This window comes from Theropithecus gelada, chromosome 6 (assembly GCF_003255815.1).
Source record: "Theropithecus gelada isolate Dixy chromosome 6, Tgel_1.0, whole genome shotgun sequence".
NCBI lineage: Eukaryota > Metazoa > Chordata > Mammalia > Primates > Cercopithecidae > Theropithecus > Theropithecus gelada.
Genome location: NC_037673.1, coordinates 115,342,027 through 115,365,935, shown reverse-complemented (window position 1 = coordinate 115,365,935; position 23,909 = coordinate 115,342,027). Strand labels below are relative to the sequence as shown.

General features: G+C 36.2%; 1 protein-coding gene across 1 annotated transcript in view; it reads left to right on the top strand.

Moving 5' to 3' along the window:
* The window catches only part of DTWD2 (DTW domain containing 2), a 168,763-nt gene extending 166,437 nt beyond the window's left edge, over window positions 1–2,326 (top strand). The window contains exon 6 of the mRNA XM_025388433.1: window positions 1,824–2,326. Coding sequence (XP_025244218.1) covers window positions 1,824–1,994 — 171 coding nt within the window. The 3' untranslated portion in view covers window positions 1,995–2,326. The remainder of the gene's footprint in view (window positions 1–1,823) is intronic.
* Window positions 2,327–23,909: the final 21,583 nt, after the last annotated feature.

Below are 23,909 nucleotides of genomic sequence, written 5' to 3'. Positions count from 1 at the left end.
CTTTCTTTCTTTCTTTCTTTCTTTCTTTCTTTCTTTCTCTTTCTCTCTCTCTCTCTCTTTCTCCTTCCTTCCTTCCTTCCTTCCTTCCTTCCTGCTTTCTTTTCTTTTCTTTTCTTTTCTTTTCTTTTCTTTTCTTTTCTTTCATAGAAACAGGGTCTTGCCATGTTGCCTAGGCTGGTCTCAAACTCGTGGGCTCAAGCAATCCTCCTGCATCAGCCTCCCAAAATGCTGGGATTACAGATGTGAGGGTGTATATTACAGTAAGGAATTATATTTGCTTGCATGTAAGAGAGCCCTTACTGTAGTGGTTAATTCACATGGGGTTTTCTTTTTCTCCTGTAAATCACAAATGCTGAGGTGGGCAGTCCTGACTGGGAATGCAGCTTGAAAAAAACTTCAGGGACAAGTTTTCTTTTCTTTCTGTCCATCATCTTATGTATTTGGCTTTAATCTTCATGTTTATTGTCTAGGAGTCATATGATGCTTGTCCTACCTTCAATCATTTTCTAGGCAGGAAAAAAGGACAAAAACCTATGCCTGCTAAGTTTGTCCCCTTTAAAGAGTATCTCTAGAAGCCCCATCCAAGGACTTCTAGTTACATCTTCTTGGATAGATTGGGTCATTAGTCAATGTAATATTAGTAGCTGGACACATTGCTACCTTGAATATAATTTGAATTATTTTAGTAAGGGAGAAAATGAATACGAAGAAGCAACTACCAGTGACTATCACAATTTTTAAGAGTTCATTGTAAATTAAAGCTAATTAGCCCCTTTTCTATCACTTATATTGTGCATCAGCCTCCCAAAATGCTGGGATTACAGATGTGAGAGTGTATATTATAGTTAGGAATGATATTTGGCCGTGTGTAAGAGAACCATTACTGCAGTTATTAATTCACATGGGGTTTTCTTTGTGGGTTAATAAGTTTTCATGTAGGCATTGTGAATTTTTTGTAGTTAAATCTATCAATCTATCAGTTTTTCTTTGTTTCTTTTGTGATCCTGTAACAATCTGTTCAATTGTTTTTGCTATATTTTTGAAAACATCTGCATCGGGGTCTCAGGCCCAAGGAAGGAATCTCACCCAAAATATGTTTAAAACACTGGCATAGTGTTGTTATTTTTTTAATTTTTGAATTTGAATAACTTTAGGTAGAGCATATACTCCAGTTGTATTACAACCACCACTATTCTCAGTTGGCTTATAAAGATCCACCTAGTTTACTTGTTTCTGTTACGTGACTGGCCTATAGGTATTTGAATTTAGACAGGTTCAGATATTGTTAGAATGATTTCAAAAGCACCAAAACCTGGGTATCTAACTTGTATGTGGTCCATGGCACTAGTGTGAGAGAAATAGCAAACTGTTTACCCATTGCTGCCATCATCTAATTGTTATCAGGTGTCAGTAAGCTCGAATTAATTTGTCATAGAAACTGAATTGACTGTTTGATATACTTATCTTTGTATTTAAATGTTTCATTTAGTCTGCTTGTTACAGATTCAGTTATAATGGCAACAATTTTTCCTGGTGTTTGAATAAGTTAATGTATAAAACTAATATCAGACTTTATTACCTATGTGGAAAATCAGTATTTGTATATTTTTACTAAAATTCCTTAGTGTGATATTAAGGTGTGAATTTTAAAGACATTATTCATCTAGAAATAATTACATATTTATCAGAGTGCCTACTGTTTCTCATAGTTAAAAGCCAATCATAATAAAAGAAACATGACTCCTATTTCTCAATGAAAAATGTAGATAGAATATCATGATTTGTCATAGATACTTTTTTAGTGTCTTTTTTTTTCTTAACAGACTTTGCTTCGCCCTCTTCAAGCTTTATGCTCTTTTCAACTTCAGCATGGTGCCCAAATTCGCCTCAGCAAGGAACACCTTCTGAAAAATGGATTATATCCTAAACCAATGCCAAAGAACAAACGCAAACTCAGGAAAATGGAATTGTTAATGAATAGCGTTAAAATTTAGTACAGTTATTCTTTTGGTGCTAGCATACCTGTCTTCATCTAACAATACCAAGTTAAGTTTTCATATAGTTTAGGTCTGTAGGTTTTTGACTTGCTGAAGAAGAATGAGAATTGCATACTGATCTTACCCAGAAGAAGGAAGTAAACCAAATATTCATAAAAACAAATAAACAAAAATTCACTGGCTCACTGAAAAGCAGGATTTCATATTGTACTTGTTTTTAAAAATGTGCCTCTAATACATGTTTTCAAACCCAAAATTAAAATGTGATTCGTTGTTGAGATGGGTTAGAAATTCTTACTTGTAAAATAGAAGGAAATTGTCGTAGTGGATTGGAACGGTGTTGTTTCCATTAGTGTTTATACATAATTAGGTGTAGACCAATAATATAAGATACCTACATTGGTTTGCAGTCCTAACTGTATAGTTTGAAGTAAGTAGCAAAAGAAAATATAATTACCAAGTTTTATTATTTTGTAAAATAGTATAAAGGAATAAGGAAACTTTAAATATTATTTAGGGGCTAAATTTGAACTCAGCTAATATGATTTAAGTGCTCTATTAATTGCCCTGATTTTTAAAGAGGTGCATGTAATTTTGAAATAGCACACATTTTCATTTGTAATCACTCTGGATAAATTTGTATTTTTCAATGTTCATTGAACAGGCTGATTGACTTTGGTAAACTTATTTTATTGATGTTTTCATATGGAAAATAATAAGTGGAATATGATACAACTGTTATTTTCGGAACATATTTCTTTAGGGCTATTTAAGATAACCTTTTTAATGGGCAAAAACTTTCAATTTGAGAGAAAAAATTCCTCCTGCTTTGTGGAAAAATATTTGCTGGGATTTTGTATGGAATAAGAGACATGTATGTAACATATATTTATATGCAGCCTAAGTCTACTGCAATTATGTACACATCTTGGCAAGAAGAGGGGATTTTGTTTAGTCTTTGTTTATGACTTCTAGAGTTTTTGTATCTGGTGTTAAGTTGTAAGGAAAAACTAAACATGCAATTTAAAGGTAAACTTGGTAACTATTTATAGAGCATATACCAATGATTATTTCCCACAGTTTTCATGCTCGTTTGTTTATTACTTACTTGGATTAGAATCATTAAAAGCTATAATGCTGGTCACAATTAGAATGCTAATATTTGGGGAAACTATGCAGAAAATATTTTGAAGTATTAAAAGTTAGAGTGCTAGCTTCTATTGTTGATTTATTTTTGGATTTAAAAACAAATTAGGGCTGGGCCCGTTTGCTCACACCTGTAATCCCAGCACTTTGGGAGGCTGAGATGTGAGAATTGCTTGAGCCCAGGAGTTTGAGACTAGCTTTGGCAATATGGTGAGACCCCATCTCCATACAAAATTTCTTAAAAAAATAATTAGCTGGATGTGGTGGTGTGTACCTGTAGTCCTAGCTACTTAGGAGGCTGAGGTGGGAGGATCACTTGAGTGTAGGAGATGAAGGCTGCGAGGAGCTATGTTCATTCTACTGTACTGCAGCCTGGGCTACAGAGTGAGACCTGTCTAAAATGAATGAATGAATGAATGAATGAATGAATGCCTGGGCTACAGAGTGAGACCTATCTAAAATAAATAAATAAATAAACAAACAGATTTACAATGTAAAGCACCTAATATCAAATGATTATTTGGTGTACTGGAAAAGAAACAGCATATAATGTATAATAGTTTCTTTTTGGGGCTAATTTTTCACATTGATATTAAACTTTATGAGTTTCTTTCAGCTATTATTATTATTATTATTTTTGAGACGGAGTCTCGCTCTGCCGCCCAGGCTGGAGTGCGGTGGCCAGATTTCAGCTCACTGCAAGCTCCGCCTCCCGGGTTCACGCCATTCTCCTGCCTCAGCCTCCCGAGTAGCTGGGACTACAGGCGCCCGCCACCTCGCCCGGCTAGTTTTTTGTATTTTTTAGTAGAGACGGGGTTTCACCGTGTTAGCCAGGATGGTCTGGATCTCCTGACCTTGTGATCCGCCCGTCTCGGCCTCTCAAAGTGCTGAGATTACAGGCTTGAGCCACCGCGCCCGGCCTGTAAGTTTTAAAAGCCATTATTTTAATTACTAAAAGTTGTCAAGTATGTAGTATTATGTGAGTATTTTAACTGAAAAATTAATCAGGCTTTTAAAAATTACTATTTTATTAGTTGGATTTAAATTCAGATTCTTTATATTTACATGATTTTCCTGGAAGTTCCAAGTTTTATGAATTTGTAGCTGATAATAGGCATTACTTGTTTACCCCATCTGCACTTTGATGTGGTGTATATGGTTTTGTGAGTTATTTGAATCATGTAACTCAGAGAATAGTATTTTCTTATACATAAAGTGACCTAACTTTTAATCAGCTCATTTATAGTATGTTGAAAATCACTGTGTGTAATGAGAGGTATTGAGAGTTTCTTGCACATGAGTATAAAGGGTTGAGAATTAGATTAGACAAAGTAGTAAGTCACAGTGCATGGCAACTTTCTGCAGGTTGGAATTACAAGACTTCTTATGTGGAATAGGAGAATTCTATTGGGAAAAAATTATTTTCTCTGACTTTAGGACTCCAGAGACACTTTTCTTAGTCATGACCAGTAATATTTTTCAAAGATTTTTGGAAGGAATAAGCTCCTCACTATACCACCAGTTCGTGATTTATTTATTTATGTATTTTAGAGACAGGGCCTCCTTCTGTCACCCAGTTTGGAGTGCAGTGGTGTAATCATAGCTTACTGCAGCCTCAAACTCCTGGGCTCGTGTTCCTCCTGCCTCAGCCTCCCAAGTGGCTAGAACCTCAGCCCCATGCCACCACACTCAGCTAATTTTAAATTTTACTAATTTCATTTAATTTTTGTGGAGATGGGGGTCTTGCTGTGTTGTTTAGGCTGGTCCTGAACTCCTGGCCTCAAGCGATCCTTCTGCCTTGGCCTCTCAGCAAATTATATAGAAGAGCACTTCTGTATAATTTATTGTTTCTTCATCACATGTTTTCAACTGTTGCCCTAAATAGGTTTAAAAATGTGATCACGTTATTAGAAAATCCTTTCCATTGAATTTCAGGGATGCTGAATTTCAGGGAGCTAAATTGTTCACCCTTGTATGTAATTGTTACTGGTTCAGAAGTAAATTTTATTGATGCTACAAGTAAGAAATTAGATCCGACTTAGTAAACTCAAAAGTTTTACATAACTATATTTTACTATGTAGATGATTTCTTTAAAATAGGTATGGATCGATATTTTTATGAATGAATAATATTGCATTGTAGGTGGAATGAAACTTTGCATTTAATTTGCCCCATAAGTAGGCTTTTTGTAGAATGAATTACTATCTCCTAAATTGTCCAATCTAAATTTTTATTGGCTACATTAACTTAAAGCATATTCTCTCTCTTTTCTCGTCACACTTTTTTCCTTCTTCCCAGGGTCTTCCTCTCCCTCTTTCATCACCTACATTGTCCCCCTTCCTTTTCTACTATTCTTATCGTATGTACTAGCTGTTGTTATTTATACAAATACTCATATATCCTTGCATAGCATGTTTTTAAACAAAAGATACTGTAGTGATCCTAACAGTTTACAATTTTATATTTAAAAATTATTCAGGAAATCTAGAAATCCCTGACTTTTTACACCATGCTGATCACTTGGCTCCTGTCTTAGTCCATTCTGGCTGCTATCTCAGAATACCAGAGACTGGGTAGCTTATAAACAACATAAATTTATTTCTCCTAAATCTGGAAGCTGGGAAATACAGTATCAAGGTGCCAGCAGATTTGGTGTCTGGTGAGGGGCCCACTCCCTGGTTCATGGATGGTGCGTTCTAGCTGTGTCTTCACCTAGTGGAAGGGTCGAGCTAGCTCTCTGGGACCCTTGTGACCTAATCATCCCCCAAAGGTTCCACTTCCTAATACTATACCTTGGGAATTAAGGTTTCAACATGTGAGTTTTGTGGAGACACAAACATTCAGATGATAGCAACTCCTGTACTCTACTGAAAAGCATATTAGATAAATAAGTAATCGTCTTTCAATTTTTAAGAATTATTCACTTGAGCCGAGCATGGTGGTTCATGTCTGTAATTCCAGCACTTTGGGAGGCCGAGGCGGATGAATCACGAGGTCAAGAGTTCAAGACCAGCCTGGCCAAGGTGGTGAAACCTCGTCTCTACAAAAAATACAAAAATTAGCCAGGCATAGTGGCAGGCAGGCACCTGTAATCCCAGCTATTCAGGAGGCTGAGGCAGAGAATTGCTTGAACCTGGGAGGCAGAGGTTGCGGTGAGCTGAGATGTGCCACTACACTCTAGTGCCACTGCCACTCTGGGTGGCAGAGCGAGCCAATGTCTCAAAAAAAAAAAAAAAAAAAAAAATTCACTTGAACTAACAACGTAAGAATTATTTTTAAAAGAAACTTTTTAATGTAAGTTTTTTAAAAAAACCATTATTTGGGCCAGGCGCGGTGGCTTAGGCGGGCGGATCACGAGGTCAGGAGATCGAGACCATCCTGGCTAACACAGTGAAACCCCGTCTCTACTAAAAATACAAAAAAATTAGCCGGGCGTGGTGGCGGGCGCCTGTAGTCCCAGCTACCCGGGAGGCTGAGGCAGGAGAATGGCGTGAACCCGGGAGGTGGAGCTTGCAGTGAGCCGAGATAGCGCCACTGCACTCCAGCCTGGGCGACAGAGCGAGACTCCGTCTCAAAAAAAAAAACAAACCATTATTTGAATAAGAAATTATACTATAAGACTGTTATTGTTACTTAGAATTATATTAAACAATGAAAACATTTTTAAAAAGTATACCTGCCTCAGGATTATTTTCATTACAGAGTACTCCTTACTGATTTTGTATACAAATATCATTTACTCATTTCTGCCTCCAAATGTGTTATTTGCAAGGGGAAAATTTCTTGATTTTTTTGTATATAAATGTAATTTTATAGGAAATAGTTGTTAGGAAAACTGACAATGATTTACAATATGATCATTAAATTTTATAAACTTATTGTTTAGTATTTTAGCTTTATTAAATAGCTTTATTTCTAAAATTGCCTCTTAGTAAAATCAATGAAGAAAGATTTTTAAATGTACGTGATTTTGAGTCTAAAATGTAAACTTCCCTTTTTTTCCATTTCTAGAATTGTCTATAGTTATTTAAAGGAAACCAATGTTTTGGCATCATATTTTAATACTTACTTTTTTGGCAACTCTCCGAACTCTTGCACATTCAAATTCTATGTGGCAAACAATCATAGATAGTTTTATCCAAGACATATATGGTATCCTATAAAAGAAAAAAATCCACTTAGTGAATAAGGTAAAAGTAAAGATTAGTAGACATAATGAGTATCTTTAAAGTAAAATACATCATTAACAAAGTGACTAATTCTTTAATTTGTAAAGTGTTTAGTAAGTTAAAGTAGGGAAAATGAATTATAGTGTCACTTTTTGACTTTTCACTTGTGCTAATTGATTTCATTTCTTTAAAGAGTATTGGTCATCATTTAGCTTAGTTCATTAATATCTTTGCTGATGGGATATAGTAATAGTTTACTTAGAACTAAACATCTGTGGTTTCTAGTATCTGATAGTAAATTCCTAATATAATGCTAAATGTCATTTTCACTTAAAAATAATTAAATCACTAATAATTTTTTGTTGTATGCTCTTACTATTAATTGTTAATAAGAAAAGTTATTTGAATTGTTTTTAAAAATGTGATTGCCATAGTTTTTCATTGATGGCTCTCATTAATCCCATTATTAAAATATAAATATTTAATTTGAAATATATGAATTATATCTTGTATTTAGAAGCAAAGAGCAGAGTCTGTTAATATTATCTCCCCATGCATGTACTGTTAATTTGGATAATAAATATAATATGTTAGCAGTGAAATAAGGTTAGATTTCCATAAAATATCAGGTTTTACTATATATTAGCATTTTCTGTAACTTCTGTCTTTTATGTTTAGGAGATAGATTTTAGTTTCTTTAGTAATTCGCAGTAATTAGCCCAATAAGCCATACATTTATTCAATAGATATTTTAATTAGCACTTACTAGGTGCCAGGCATGATTTTAGGTATTAGAGAATACAGTGATGTGGAAGACAGAATTTCTGCGTTAAAGAAGTTGAAGTTCTGATGGTTGAGCATAATAAAACAATTTCAGATGTCGATAACTGATATGAAAGTGCTCCTATAGTAGAGAGCATAATGAAACTTTAGTCACAGTAGTTGGGAAAAGCCTTGCTGGAGGAGGTGACTTTTCAGAGAAATAATAGATCAAAGGAATCAATCGTCAATATTGTGATGTTCACTTTATTGTCATGGTCTGGAACTGAACCCACAGTATCTCTAAGGTATGCCTGTATTAGAAGGTAAGTTTAAAATAAGTGATCTACTGTGGTTTGAATGTCCCCTCATGGCTGGGTTGGTACCATTATGAAAGGGTGAGTTTGTTCCCCTGTTAGGCTCTTGCCCTTTTGCTTTCCATCATGGGATAATGCAGCAAGAAGGCACTCACAAGATGCCAGCTCCTCAATCTTGGACTTCCCAGCCTCCAGAGCTGTGATGAAAATAAATTTCTGTTCTTTATAAACTACCCAGTTTGTGGTATTCTGTTACAGCAGCACAGAATAGACTAAGAAATGGTCTATGCTTTGGCCTTGTCTTAGGGTTTAGTCTGGGAAACAGAACCAATATGAGTGTTATGGAAAAGGATTTACTGTAGGTATTAGACCTTACACAATTATGAGTGGAACTAGGAAAGTGAAGATCCAAAAAGAGGGAATTAGAGGATCAGAAAAGGAGTCACTACTCAGTCCTCCTGAAGCACTGGCATAGGTGAGCAAGTGAGATCTTAAAGGAAATTTCTGAGAAGCCAAGCACTTTTGGCCACCAAAGTGGGAATGTGAGGAGAATCTGCCTCAGAATAGCTGCTGTCTCTGTAGGTTCCTGTCAAGATGTCTGCTAGTGGGCCTAGTGCTGCTCTTGGTCAGGTGGACTAGCAGGCAGGAACAAGAGAAAAGGAGAGTCAGAACAAGCTGGAAACTGCTGGACTGCTTTACATTTGTCTAACACCTTATCTGACCTTCAGAAAATAATGGCCGTTTCTTTTACTTCCACCTTCCAAATCTCAAGCAACTTCCTCTTCAGGCCAACCCTAACTGGGATGCATACAGGAAATAGAATTCTGGGAAATAACGTTCCTAGTTTAACCATGTTGTGACAATACAGTGACCACACACAGTTCACCTTTTGCTTGGCCTTCACACACTTTTTTTAACTTTACTTCCAAATAAGGAAAATAGCAAAATAATGCTTCTGTCTACCATGATGTAGGTATCTATGGAACAACTGAAAACATGCTATCTTCTCCCTGGGAAAGGATATACAAGAGGAAGAAAGAAATGGCATCCAAATAGAAAGGAAGAAGTCAAATTATCCTTGCAGATGATATGATCTTGTATTTGGAAAAAACTATATACTCCACTAAAAGACTACTAGAATTTATCAACAGATTCAGTCAAGTTGCAGGATACAAAATCAAAATACAAAAATCAGTAGCAATTTTGTAAGCCAACTGCAAACAATCTGAAAAATCAAGAAAGGAGTCCCATTTACAATAGTGACAAATAAAATTAAATACCTGAGAATTAACCACAGAAGTGAAAGATTTCTGCAATGAAAACTATAAAACATTGGTGAGGGAGATTGAAGAGTACACAAAGAAATGGAAAAATATTCCATGTTTATGGACTGGAAGAATCAATATTGTTAAAATGCCCATACTACTCAAAGCAATCTGTAGATTCAATGCAATTGCTATCCTAATACCAATGACATTTTTCACAGAAATAGAAAAAAAAAATCTAAAATCCATCTGGCACCATGAAAGCCCCAAATAGCCTAAGCAATTGTGAGCAGAAAAAATGAAGCTAGAGGCATCATACCACCAGGCTTCAAGATATACTACAAATCTATAGTAACCAAATCAGCATGGTACTGACATGAAAACAGACACGTAGACCAATGGAACAGAGTAGAGAATATACAAATCCATGCATTTACTGCCAACTCACTGTCAATGAAGGCACCAAGAACATACATTAGGGAAAACAATGAGAAGTCACTAAATGGTGCTGGGATAACTGAATGTCTGTATGCCAAAGAGTGAAACTAGATCCCTGTCTCTCACCACATATAAAAAAATCAAAGTGGATTAAAACGTAGTTCTAAGACCTGACACTATGAATGTTTTGGTTTTTTTAGAAACAACATATCAAGAGTTTGAGACAAGCCTTGCTATGTTGCCAAGGCTTGTCTTGAACTCTCAGCCTCAAGCAGTCCTACCTTGGCCTCCCAAAGTGCTGGAATTACTTACAGACCTCATACTATAAAACTAATAGAAGAAAACTTTGAGGAAACACTTCAGGACATTTGTTGGGGCAAACGTTTTTGGAGTAAGACCTCAAAAGCACAGGCAACAGAAGGAAAAATCGACAAATGGGATTGCAGTAGGTGAAAAAGCTTCTGTACATCAAAGTAATCAACAGAGTGAAGAAACAACCTATAGAATGGAAGAAAATATTTGCAAACTACTCATCTGAGAAGAGCTTGATAACCAGAATATATACAGAGCTCAAACAACTTAATAGCAAAAAATTATAATTCAATTACTAAATGGGCAAAATAACAATGAATAGACATTTCACAAAAGAAGATATACAGATGGCCAGCAGGTAAATGAAAAAAAGCTCAACATCACTAATCAGGGAAATGGAAATGGAAACCACAATGAGATATTATCTCAGCCCAGTTAAAATGACTATTATTGAAAAGACTAAAAATAACAAATGCTGGCAAGGATGCAGAGGAAGTGGAACACTAGCTAGTATACTGTTGGTTAGAATGAATATTAGTATCCTCGTGGTATTCTCAGTGGTTCCTGTGGGCAGGAGTGGACTTCCCACAAAGACTCTCAAACCATTGGGGAGATTGTATGTTCACCTCAAATTTTTTGGAAATCATGAGTCTAGGGAAATTTTTTGTGAGTGTTGTTATACAGGATTTGGGGAGAGGGCTGCACAATCCGAAATGGTTGTTTCTCTTACTGATCATGGCCTCTCTCCATTCTGTAGGCCCAGGGAGTTTCTCTGCTCCTCCCAAAAATTCTTGTTAATTTAGAGTGGTATTCTTGTCTCTGAATAGTTTCTGCTTCGTTTTTTTGAGAGGAGTGATGCTGGGGGATCTTCTATTTTGCCATTTTGCTGATGCCACTCTTCCATCAAATTTTATCACAGGACACATGAGAACTAAGAAACACAGTAGAGGATCTCCTTCATTCTAGACATACTTTTTCTCTCTCACATTTTGTATTTTGCAACCCAGTTGCCCTTGATAGTGATTCAGTTACCTCAGTCAGTACTATAACCCTCCTCTTATTTGCTTGTTGGTTTTCTGCCGTGAGGAACTGAAATGGCTAGGTGGAAGTCTCAGCTTCCAGTTTAGTGGAACCACTGTTGTATGCCCTGATGGAAGCATCCCTCCTTGGGAACTAAGATATCTAAGCCAGTTGGCCTTAGAATTGCAGGGACAGGAAACAAAAATTTTGCTAGTTTATCTTTGGGGTTAAGGGTTAAGGAGGAGTCATTCCCCCCTCTACCCCTGTGATTCCTAGAGCCATGGATCCTAGCAATTGGAGAAATGGTACCATATTTTTGTTGCTGATTCAGGACATGTACCACCTTCTGGAGGACATTATCTCAGCCATACAGTTATCCTACTGTGCTGTAACTGAATTTTCAAATGATTTCATTATTTTATTTTATCAGGCCATCTGCTTCAGGGTGATGGGAAATGTGGTAATACCAGTGAGTTCCATAAGCAAGAGCCCATTGCCAGATTTCATTTGCTACAAAAGAAGTTTCCTGGTCAGTAACAATGCTATGTGGAATATCACAGTAGTGAATATGTGTTTCTCTTAAGTCCACAGATGGTTGTTTTGGCAGAAGCATTGCAGGCAGAGAAGACAAATTTATGTCCATGGTAAATGTCTGTTTCAGTGAGAAGAAAGCACTGAGCTTCCTGTGATGGAAGTAGTCCAGTATAATCAACCTGGCACTAAGTGACTGGCTGAACTAGTCATGGAATGGTATGGAGTTAAATGTTGGTCTCTGTTATTGGCATTTTGGGTACTCAGCAGTGACGGTAGTTAGATCAGCCTTGGGAAATGAAAATCCATGTTGCTGAGCCCATGTGTAATTTATATCCTTGTCATTATGGTCACTTTGTTCATGGGCCAATTGGGCAAGGGCATGCGTGGCTGAGGAAAAAGACTAATAGCCATAGATGGTGTCATCTTGTCCACCTGATTATTAAGATCCTCCTCTACTGAAGTTGCTCTTTGGCAGTTATTTACATGACTCACAAATATCATCGCACGTAGATATCTACTACTTTGTAAGAAACCACCTCAAACTTAATGCTTTAAAGCAACCACCATTTATTTGCTCATTATTTTGATAGCTGTATTGTGCTCAGTTGGACTAGTCTCAAGTATGCTTTTCCTCTCCTAGTGTTATGAGATTGCTCTTACAGCTGTAGTCATATGAAGACTTGACTAGAGCTAGATGATCCAAGATGGCTTCATTTACATTTCTTTTGCTTCAGCTGTAATGGCTGAAACAGGCTCTCTTGGCCTTTTTCCATGTGACCTATGGAACAGCATGGCCAGACTACTTGACATTGGTGCCTCAGGCCCCCAAGGGAATGAAAGCAGAAGCTTCCAGCCCTCTTGTAGCTGAGGTCTTGGAATTCACACAACGTAATTCCTACCATATTCTAGCAGCTGATAGAAGTTATGAGGGGATCTCAGTTTCAAACAAGGATATAAAGTCGATCTCTTGACAAAAAGACTGGCATACACATATGGGAATGGTAGGAATTCTTGGCAGCTATTTTTGCAGACAGCTTACCTCAGTTTGCCTTTGGAGCAACAATTCACATCCTTCCATATTCAAGACTCACTAATTCCTTTCCGTGATCCCAAAAAGACTCATGTAATTATGGCATCAGCTCAAAATCCATAATATCTGGATCTATATTAATCCTAGCAGTGGATAAGGTTCATGAGGTGTGGCTTCTGTTGATTTTGACACCAGTTCTCTTTTGAAAGTTATAAATCTTCTCCCACTGTGACTATATTTTGAGAATAGTATATATTCTAGAGTAAATTTAATTGTAATGTTATCAACTGTATCAATGTAAGTTGTGCTTTTGGTCTTAAGAATTTATTCTGTATCACATTATTCAACTTATGAACAAATGTAAATTGCCTCATAATATGTAGCTTATCTTTATTCCATAACAACAGTACTCTAGAAAGTCTACCACACTAAAAAATTATATTGTCTAGCATCTTTTGCAGCTGGGTATGGATGATATAAAAAGGAAAGTTGTTAGGTGGGACTTCCAGCAAAATTCTGTAAAGAAGTACACACATGTTTCTTATTAAAAATAGCCAGCACTCCCTGGAGAAATAGCTAATTCTAGGACTGGAGTAGAGAATGTACATGAATAAACCTGGAATATCTTGTTATAGCAGAAGTTTCAAAAGTGTTTTTAAGGCCAGGCGCAGTGGCTTATGCCTGTAATCGCAGCACTTTGTGAGGCTGAGGTGAGTGGATCACAAGGTTAGGAGATCGAGACCATCCTGGATAACATGATGAAATCCCGTCTCTACTAAAAATGTGAAAAATTAGCCTGGTGTGGTGGTGTGCGCCTGTAGTCCCAGCTACTTGGGAGGCTGAGGCAGGAGAATCACTTGAATGTGGGAGGTGGAGGTTTCAGTGAGCTGAGATCGCACCACTGCACTCCAACTGGGCAACAGAGTGAGACTCCATGAGTGAAGACTCCGCCTCAAAAAAAAAAAAAAAAAAAAAAAAAAAGTTTTAAAAATAAAAGATGATTCTGAAAAGGTACGATGCAATTCAGTAAGAGAGGATAGTCTTTTCAACAAATAATGCCAGAACAATTTAATACACACATGTGACTTCTATGTAAACATCATATTTTATATAGAAGTCAACTGTAAATGGATCCTAGACATCAATGTAAGACCTCAAACTATAAAATTTTTAAAAGAAAACAGAGAAAATCTTTGTGACCTTGTATTTGTCTAAAATGTCTCAGATGCAACACCAAAAGTATGATCTATAAAAGAAAAAATGAACATATTGGTATCAAAATTAAGATTCCTTCTCTTTGAAAGATAAGACACAAACTGTGAGAAAATACTTACAAGTCACATATATGGTGAAGGACTTGTATCCAGAGAAGCAGGGAAGAAGACTGTTGCTATTTATTATCAGCTCTTCTGTACTCTTTGATAGTGTATATACACACACACACACATACACACACACAGATATAGGTACATATGTAGTAAGATATTTTGTATTTCTTTTAAAATACTTTAATCGTTGCAAAATAAAAACCAATAATAAATGTTTCGTATGTATTTAGATCCTACAAAGTTTTTACGTGCATTATTTCATTTAATATTCATAATGAACTCTAAAGTTTGTTCTGTTGTTAGATGCATTTTACAAATGAGGAAGCTGAGGCCTTTTTTTTTTTTCCCCCTAGATTTTAAAGAAAATGGCAAATCCTAGCAAATGGTGGTATAATCAGCATTGGAACTTAGGTTTTTATGACTCCTGAGCCTTTCATATTAACTATCACACCCTACTTTCTATGCTGTGTGATAAATTGTCCTGTATTCTCACCATGCTTCATTCATATCCCAGTTTGATGACATTGGTAATCCTACAAGTACAACTTTGTTAGTACTTTATTGGACTCATCTCATGTACACTCAAATATTTAAGTTCAAAGAAATGAATCCTGGCTAAAAGTTATAACTGGATCATAAACCTAAGGATAAGAAGGAGTTCAACTGAGATAGGAGTAGAATTGATGAAGATTTACAAGAAATACTGACATGAATTAGGCAAGAATTTTTTTCTTTCTCTTTTTACCAATTATTAATGAAATACCAATTCCTTCATTCCCCACTGAATGAAGAAGGGGCATCAGGTGTTATACTCTTTCTGCCCCTTCCAGGTATTGATATCAGCCTTCCTGAGATCTTGTTATGGTCTCCAAAATTTTTAACCTCCACATCCTCAATAACTTCCTCCACTTTTCCTCAACCTCCCATTTCACTGCCCTGTGTTCCACCATTTAACTTGTAAATGCTATAACTTGAAAATGATCTTTTAGTATCTTACCACCTCCCTTCTTCCCTCTTGTTCAGGTATTAATAGTTTCACTGTAATCCTTCTTTGACCTCAGAAAGTCTTCCAGTTCATTTATCCCTGTACTGTCTTTTGCTCAATCAGACCCCGGCTTTATTTTCTAAACCATCTTATTCATTCATTCAACAAATATATGTTTAGCATCTAATAACTGTCAGGCACTGATCTAAGCATTGGAAATCCAGTAGTAAATTAACTGATAAACTCTTGCCAATATCCTGAAATCCTGTGCCCCTCTTTCTTCAAGTCACATTATCTAGCAAAACTATAACCCTGGCTGAGACCAAGTATTGACTGTTTTATACGTCTCTTAAAGAGATGAGTGTGCTAAAAAAAAAGTTTAAAGAGAGGACACTGATAGTATTATCAATCCATTATCAACATCAAGAAAGGCCACCATATTTGTCTAATTCGTACTTACTTTTCTCTTAAGTTACTCTTCTGCTCTTCTCAACGACTATTTCATCCATTTCTTCTTTTATCATGTAGCCTCCCTCATCAGAACTGTTCTGCTGAGTCTCTGAGGGGTCCTCTAATAAACAGCATGCCTCTTTTTGCCTGGATTATAAGCAATATAATAAAACAAGGAATAGAAGTAAAAGAAGAACCAAAATATTATCCTTATCACTGCAGGTGGTGCATAGAGAATGTAGTTTACTTGAGAACTAAATAGAAAACTGCTTCAGAATCAGGTAGATTTGCGCACCCATCCCTGGCCAGTGCTGGACCAGGTAGCCTGCCTTCATTGGAGGTCTGCCAAAGTAAGATTTACATTGTAATTTCTTCTGAGGCATGCCTACTTGCAAAGGGAAGAAGGATTTTTGAGTTGAACTACTCATGTCTAGATATTCTTCCCAAATTGATTATTAGATAAAGCATTCTGTTTTCCCTGGAACACGGTGAGAGAAAGGTCAGTGGAAAGCCTGTAGGTAGTTAGGATAAAATAATGGAAAGTGGAGGTATGTCTCTTATCTAACATCTTTAATGGCTTCTTATTGCACTTAATAAAAACAAAGTCAAAGCATAATATGTGCTAAAATACTCTATATGGTCAACCTGTATCTACAGCCTCATCTTGTGCCATGTTCCCTTCTTTGCTACCCTTTCTCTCTCAGATACAGAATATCATCTTTTAGGTCCTCATATTTGCCATGTTCCCTCCCACTCTAAGACATTTGCACATGTTGTATCTTTCTCTCTTTCATGCTTTTGCTTTCTTATTGGCCTGGTTAGTGTCTAACATCCTTCCGATGGTGGGTTACTAACAGCTTTCTTGATAGAACCTTCCTAATGTCATCAAGTCACATAGCCCTATTATACACACTTTACATAAGGCTATGTTCTCTTTGATACTGATAGGGTCTGGCTGTGTCTCCACCCAGATCTCATCTTGAATTGTAGTTCTCGTAATCCCCATGTGTCATGAGAAGGACCTGGTGGGAGGTAATTGAATCATGGGGGCAGTTACCCCTATGCTGCTGTTCTCATGGTAGTGAGTGAGTTCTCATGAGGTCTGATGGTTTTATAAGGGAGTTGTCCCTCTTTGCTCATTCTTCTCCTTGCTGCCATATGAAAAAGGACGTGTTTGTGTCCCCTTCCACCAGGATTGTAAGTTTCCCGAGGCCTCCCCAACCATGCTGAACTGAGAGTCAATTAAACCTCTTTCCTTTATAAATTACCCAGTCTTGCATATGTCTTTATTAGCAGCATGAGAATGGGCTAATACAGATACCATTTTGCAGGTACAGTATTTTTTATTTGGGTAACTATTTGATTAATATCCATCTCCTTGACTGCACTGCAAGTTCTGCCAAGTTTTTGCTTGCCATTGTCTCCTCACGTGTCTACCATATTGCTTAGCCCTTAATGTTCAATGTGAATAGTTGTCAAATTAATGAATAACTAAGGAATAGTATAGTTTTTAAAAGGACATTTTGTTCTTGGTGTTTAAAATATCTTGACATCATACATGTTTAGTATAGAATAGGGATACTTATTTTAGCGTGAATTGGAAAATATAAGCCAGTTCATGTTTACTGCTGCAAAGAAATATCTGAATTTCTTCGGTAAGGTACAGAAGTCCTTTTTTGCATCTAAGATAAAGATACAGAAGAGACTATTCTGAATAATAAAACAAATAGGCTCCCTTCCTTCATCTCATAAGATGGATTTTGCTCTAGTCCATCTACTGGGAGCCATCAAAACAAACCTTGCAAAAGGAGAATTCCTTGAGTTTCACTCTTGAAGATTTATTGACAGCTCTAAAAGTACAGTACAACTTGCATTTATTTAGAATGGTTGGAGAACATTATTCTTGCTATTTGCAGTAGTTATTTAAGAGTTAAGATGCACACAGTGTATCCATTTTCAAATAATTTAAATATATTTAACATTGAAAAGTTACTGATCATGATCGGTATTTTTCTAACTCAAATTGTATTTCGGAGTGCTGGAGCACTGTTTCAGGGTCATCAAAATGGCTAATTTTACAATGATGTATGCAAAAAAAAAAATCTAGCTACTTGGATTTTCCGATATTTTGGGGTTTAGATAGGAAAAATTAATAGGGCTAGGATATTTTCACATCGCTATTTATTCCTAAAATAAACTTTGTTCTTAAAAGAAGAAAGCCACCATGTATGACATGACTATCCCATTAATACTTTTTTTGTAGATATAAATGTCTAGGTGAAAAAAACAATGTTAATTCCAGTCAAATGACCTATTAACTTTTCTTTTACTTTTCATCGCAGTGGTAGGCATCAGTAGTCTTTAGTAAATCCTTTAATCCTATCTTGGTCTTTGTAAGGAAGGATATAACAAGAGTAATATCTTATATATACTTGTTAGATTAAAATATTTGTATCAATCCTTGTGATCTAATCGTTAATTCCCTAATTTATCACCTTAAAATCCATGTCACATCTACTTCCTTTTTGAGTGGGGAATAGAATCTGAATTTTTCTTTGAGTCCAGAATGTTATTCTCACCATGTGGTAAATCTCTGTCGTAAGTGAATAAAAGCTTCATTCAGTGTTTCTTATAATAAAATTAATTTTCTTTTCTTAACCTACTTCAGTTTATTATCACGAGAGTATAGTTCAGAAAAAGAAGTGTAATATGTGTTATCAGGGCCTTCCTGCAGAGAGGTTGTTCTAGTTATTTGCTCCTTTCTACAGGAAAATGTCCTGCCTAGTGCATAATTCAGGTAAGACAGTAGCAAGAGATTGGATTGACCACTGATTCCAGAGAATAAATCATGTTGGAACCCAAATATTCTATGTAAAATGTATGATATTCTTAATGCTCATATTTCATATTTAATAAATCAATTCTTGAAGGTTAGTCTTTGAAATGCAAGTTCAGCTACCCAACTGGCATTTCTGTATGCCATAATTAGAGCTGTCAAAACAATCTCTTTAAAAATAGAACCTGAAGGAGCTTGAGAGCTTGCTGTCTGGAGTTGTACCAGCATTACTTGATGTGAATACAGAAATTCCCCAAAAGGTAAAATTAAAAAAGTACTTCTTGGTTATAAGAACAGCACTATGCATAAACACACATGTACATGAGCACACACACAAACACACACCCCCCCCCCAAAGGAAGTGATATATTTTTTGAAGCTAATAATCTTTTTTCTTAAATTCATTTAAATATTTATCAAACATGCAAAAAAAATTTCTGAAATTAAGTTATGGAATACAGAGCCCTCAAGTATATTGTCGTAATGTGGAAAATTAAAATGGGATGATATATGAAGAATCCTAAAATAATTGCTAATTAATGGGGCATTATACATCTGACAGCTACTTTTAACTTGTTATCTTAGGCCTGCATGGAGTATATATGAGGAGTAAGTAAGGTAAGTAATGGCTCATAGATCTCTAATATATATATATATATTTTTTTATACAAAAGATTTTCTCAAATGATAAAAATATGAAACCCAAGTTTTCTAATTTACAAAGAAAATTCTCATTGTGCATTGCTAGGATCCCACCAATCAGCTGTACACAATCCTAGTATTTCACAAGTTACAGGGTTTTTTTCCCAGGAGTTTGAGACTCCAATGAGAACTTCTTTCTCCTCTTTCAACTTGTTTGCCCATGTATTTAAAAAAGTTCCCCAAAAGTTCTGTCTAATTTGTAGAGAACTTAGCCTGATTTTATTGCAAACTGGGCTCCTGATTCTCAGATTTTAAAATTCTCATAGAAATTCTGGAACAGATTCTGTGGCAGCACCTTAAACATAATGTCAGTAGTGGATCTTCCCACTCCTTTTAAGTAGGAAATGAATAATAAAATCTATATCATAATATCAAGTATTGTACTCTCAACTTGTCTGACTTGCTCAAAAGTCAGGAATAGCAAAGAGAAACAATGGTCCTTGCTATATGCTGAATTTTAAAATGTGTATGCTGCCTTTTGAGGAAAAGGCGACATTTATTGCTTAAGGGCTTTACACTTACTATTCATTCCCCAATTACTCCCCCTTGACAATGTATTATGACTATCTCCAGCTGAGTGTTGAAGATGAACCAGCTAATGGTTTGTCATAGTGTTAGAGTTCAGGGAGTTACCTAAGCCAAGGAGAACTATTAGAAAAACTTGTGACTAGCAGAAGAGAAACCCTGAAGGGCACTTAACAGTTAGATTAGCAGTTACACCAGACAGAGGAAACACGGATCCTGGAGCAGGCAGCTAACACTGATCCCCACTGTGCAGAAAAGGTACTTGGGATCATGTGTATGCTGCCCAGGATCCTCACATCCTGTGAATGATATCAGGGTTGCCTTTCTAGATGGGGAGATTTCTCCATTGCATTTCTGGAGCTCATGATGAAAAATGAATGTGTTTTCTCAAAAGGGTCAAACATATATGACAAACGAAGAAAAAAGTGTTTACTAGTCTACAGAGACCCTTGTAAACAGGTGGTAACAGGAGAGAAGAGGGGTATAAATATAGTTCAGACAAGGAAGAGTTCTAGCCCTATAAAGTTCTACACCTGTAACCATCGGTCTCAAGAATATCCATCCTCTCCCTAAGCCATACAGATTCCTTTATAAAATACTGGTGGTAGAAAATTTTAAATAAAATTATTAAAGTGATTTCTTAAAAATATACCTGGTTATAAACATCCAAAGGAGCATTGTCATCAGAGTAATAAGATTGGGAGGTTGTACACGTATTCTGCAATATTTTAGTAATGTTCCCTGGAATTGTGCTTAGAACCAAAACCCCTTATTTCACATTTGGAAAGGTAAGAAAATTATCTCTTGATTGTTCATTTTGGTTTATTAAAGTATTCAAAAATTTTAGCTCAGAATATGAAGAAAATTGAAATTCACCTAGTTTTACTGTGAAAGTATGGTGAAGACGTTATAGTTTGTTTCATTTGAATTACTAAGAAAACCCAAACACTTCACCATTTCTGTCCATCAAGCCTAATTACCTGTGTAGCACGAATTCTTTGTGAAGTATTCCACTGATTTAAAACAAAAAGTCAACATTTACACTACCTACGAGTCTAGCACTTGAACATTATAAAACTTCAGGATATTGGGGATTCATTCTGATTTGTTCATTAGTGATTAATTTCTGTACTGTACCACTAAATTTTTTGGCCAAAAATATCAAGTCTTCATTTTTTTGCTCAACGTCTATAACAAAGGAATTACCAGTCTTAATCATGTTAATTTTAATTTCACAGTCCTCTTTATTTTCATTTTATCAAGAATCCAATCTGTCTTAATGAACTAAATCTTACCTTTTCAACGTTTTCATGTTGAAAATTTTCACACATCTTAGCCAGGCACAGTGGCTCACGCCTGTAATCTCAGCACTTTGAGAGGACAAAGTGGGTGGATTGCCTGAGCACAGGAATTTGAGGCTAGCCTAGGTAACATGGCAAAACCCCATTTTTATAAAAATTTCAAATTAAAAAAATTTTTCAAGTATCTTGTGGGTGATTAGACAATTTACCAGTTTATGCCTAGTTTGTGGACATCATTTCTTCTTACTTTAAACCTTTTGGAGAGCCCCAAAGCCCTACACTGACATGACTTTATCTGTATAAACTGCTTTTAATAGGACAAAATATCTTTCAAGGAAAACTTACTGTTTTTTGACAAGTATTATAATCAGTCGTTTTTACGCTGAGCTGAAACAGCAGGAATGTAGAAGAACAATAGACTTTACTAACTGATCTTGGCTGATGATGTAGCTGCAGATTGTGATGTTGCAGCATTCTTTGCCTTAGGCAATCTTCTTTTCTACAATAGAAATAATTAGCTTCCCACTATTAGTTGTGAATCCCAGCTCACTTTCCTTTCATTGGACCTTGTTTTGTCACCTATTACTGAGAGTTCTGACTCAGGGGAATTGCTAGTAAATGCATTTGTGGTTATATTTCTGTCACCATTTAACCTTCAATCCTAGGTAACGGGGCTTGATCGTATTCAAACCACAAAGAATCTCCTTTCATCATTCTGATTTAAAAACCTCAACCTGCATATTGAGCTTCTCCTCGCTTCCTTTCTGAAGCCTCTGCTCGGTCCATTTAAAGGCCTTGCAAGATTGAGTGACCTGACAGTGCACCTAGGCCTGTAATAGCATCTGTTGGAGACAACTTAAGAGGAGAGGAGCGGTAGGAGGTATACATTGTCCTTCACCTCTGGAACTGTGCACAGAAATATAACATGGCACATAATATGGCTGGATGGTAGGCTCCTAGCAAGATACTCAGCTCTTGGAATGTGGGGTTTAAAGATGAATTATTGTGGGGGAAACACTAGCCCTTTCCCTGGCAAGACCAGGAGCTGGGATCTAAGCCTTAGGGTTACAGATGTATGACATGGTGGTACCTTGACCTTTAGCTCTGTTCTATCACCTCATCATTCTATACAGATGTTTGCTAAATAATCTTTCTCCAAGAGGCCAGCTACCTTTCTGTGAGACTCTACAGTGCATTCTCAGCCTACTTCATCTTTATCTCTCACACACTAAGGTGATCATGAATAGAAGAAAGTGAGTGATTCCTTAGTCCACTTCTAATCATGGTCCCATATTCCTCTTACCAAAATATGCCATCATTAGTCCTAAGGAAGGTGAAAGATAGGACATAATTCTTGCTTTGGTTTTATCACAGACTTATTCAAGATTTGCTCATTCATTCAAGAATTGCTCCATGATGATAGAGTTGGAAGGGCTATGATGAATAATTTCTTTAGAGTAGATATGACAGACTGGTAGCCCATGGACTAACATTTTTTAAAAGCAACATGCACACTTATTTAATTGTTTAAAAATTAGTTACTAGCATTTCATGTTGGGTAATCTCACTTTAAAGATCCAGATCTCTGGCGTCTTTCAAAAATTAAAAGATTTGTCCTCACTGGGCCCATATTCCTTCATGGAAACAGTCAGATGGAGGTCCTCCTAGTCAAAGAAGATGCTAAGAAAGACACTTTCATGCTCCCATCACTATTCTATGGGTTGTTTGTTGTAGGTATAGATGCTGACATATTACTCTCAACACATCTGTCTGATCTAATGGTACAGAAATGGAATAAAATAATATTGTATATGTTTAAGGATTTTTTCAGTTTTTCTGTGAATATGGAGGTTTCTTAGATGTACATGTCTTTTTGGTTTTAAAAAAAGATCATATTTCAGTAGTTAAATTTGAACTGAGTTGCTTGGTTGAGAATCTTTGTTCCTTGTGGCTGAGGCAGCGTTAATATAGACATAGTCTGCTGCTTCTGTCTGCACTTGAAACATTTTACATGCTTTTATTTCTGATTGGAGTACTTGAGAAAAATTTCCATTATATAGGAATAATAAACAAATTGGTTTGAAGGAATAGTGTCTATCTTGAACAGACACTAAGGAATGTATAGCAACCAACTAAAGAATGAATAGACTCTAAGAGTTTATTAGTACTATCATAAGGGACAACAGAAGCAGCAGATCAGTGAAACTCTATGAAGCACTGAATCTAATCAATCTCAGATTCAGAGGCAGCTCACCTTCCATTGTTATATTTATTTATTTTTTGAATTAGAGTCTTGCTCTGTTGCCCAGGCTGGAGTGCAGTGGCATGATCATGACTCACTGAAGCCTTGAACTCCTGGGCTCAAGTGATTCTTCCACCTCAGCTTTCAAAGTAGCTGGGACTACAGGCACGTGCCAACACATCTGATTAATTAAAAAAAAAAATGTTTGTAGAGATGGGGTCTTGCTATGTTGCTCAGGCTGGCCTTGAAGTCTTGGCCTCAAGCATTTTGGCCTCAGCCTCCCAAAGTGCTAAGATTGTAGGCAGGATCCACAGCATTCACTCCATCATTGTTTTTATCTCTCTAGTTAATGTTTATAGGGGATATTGGCGATTCATGACAGAGACTAAAGCAAAAGTGGTTATATTTCTGTTGTTTTCCTATAAATTGGAAGAGTTTTTATGTGAGATCTTAATGTTTTCTTTTCTTTTTATTTTTACTCCTAATTGAAAGAGTGTGTTAAAAGTGTTATAGAGTGAGCATCTGAAGAAGTAATCTAATGTTGGAAGATGA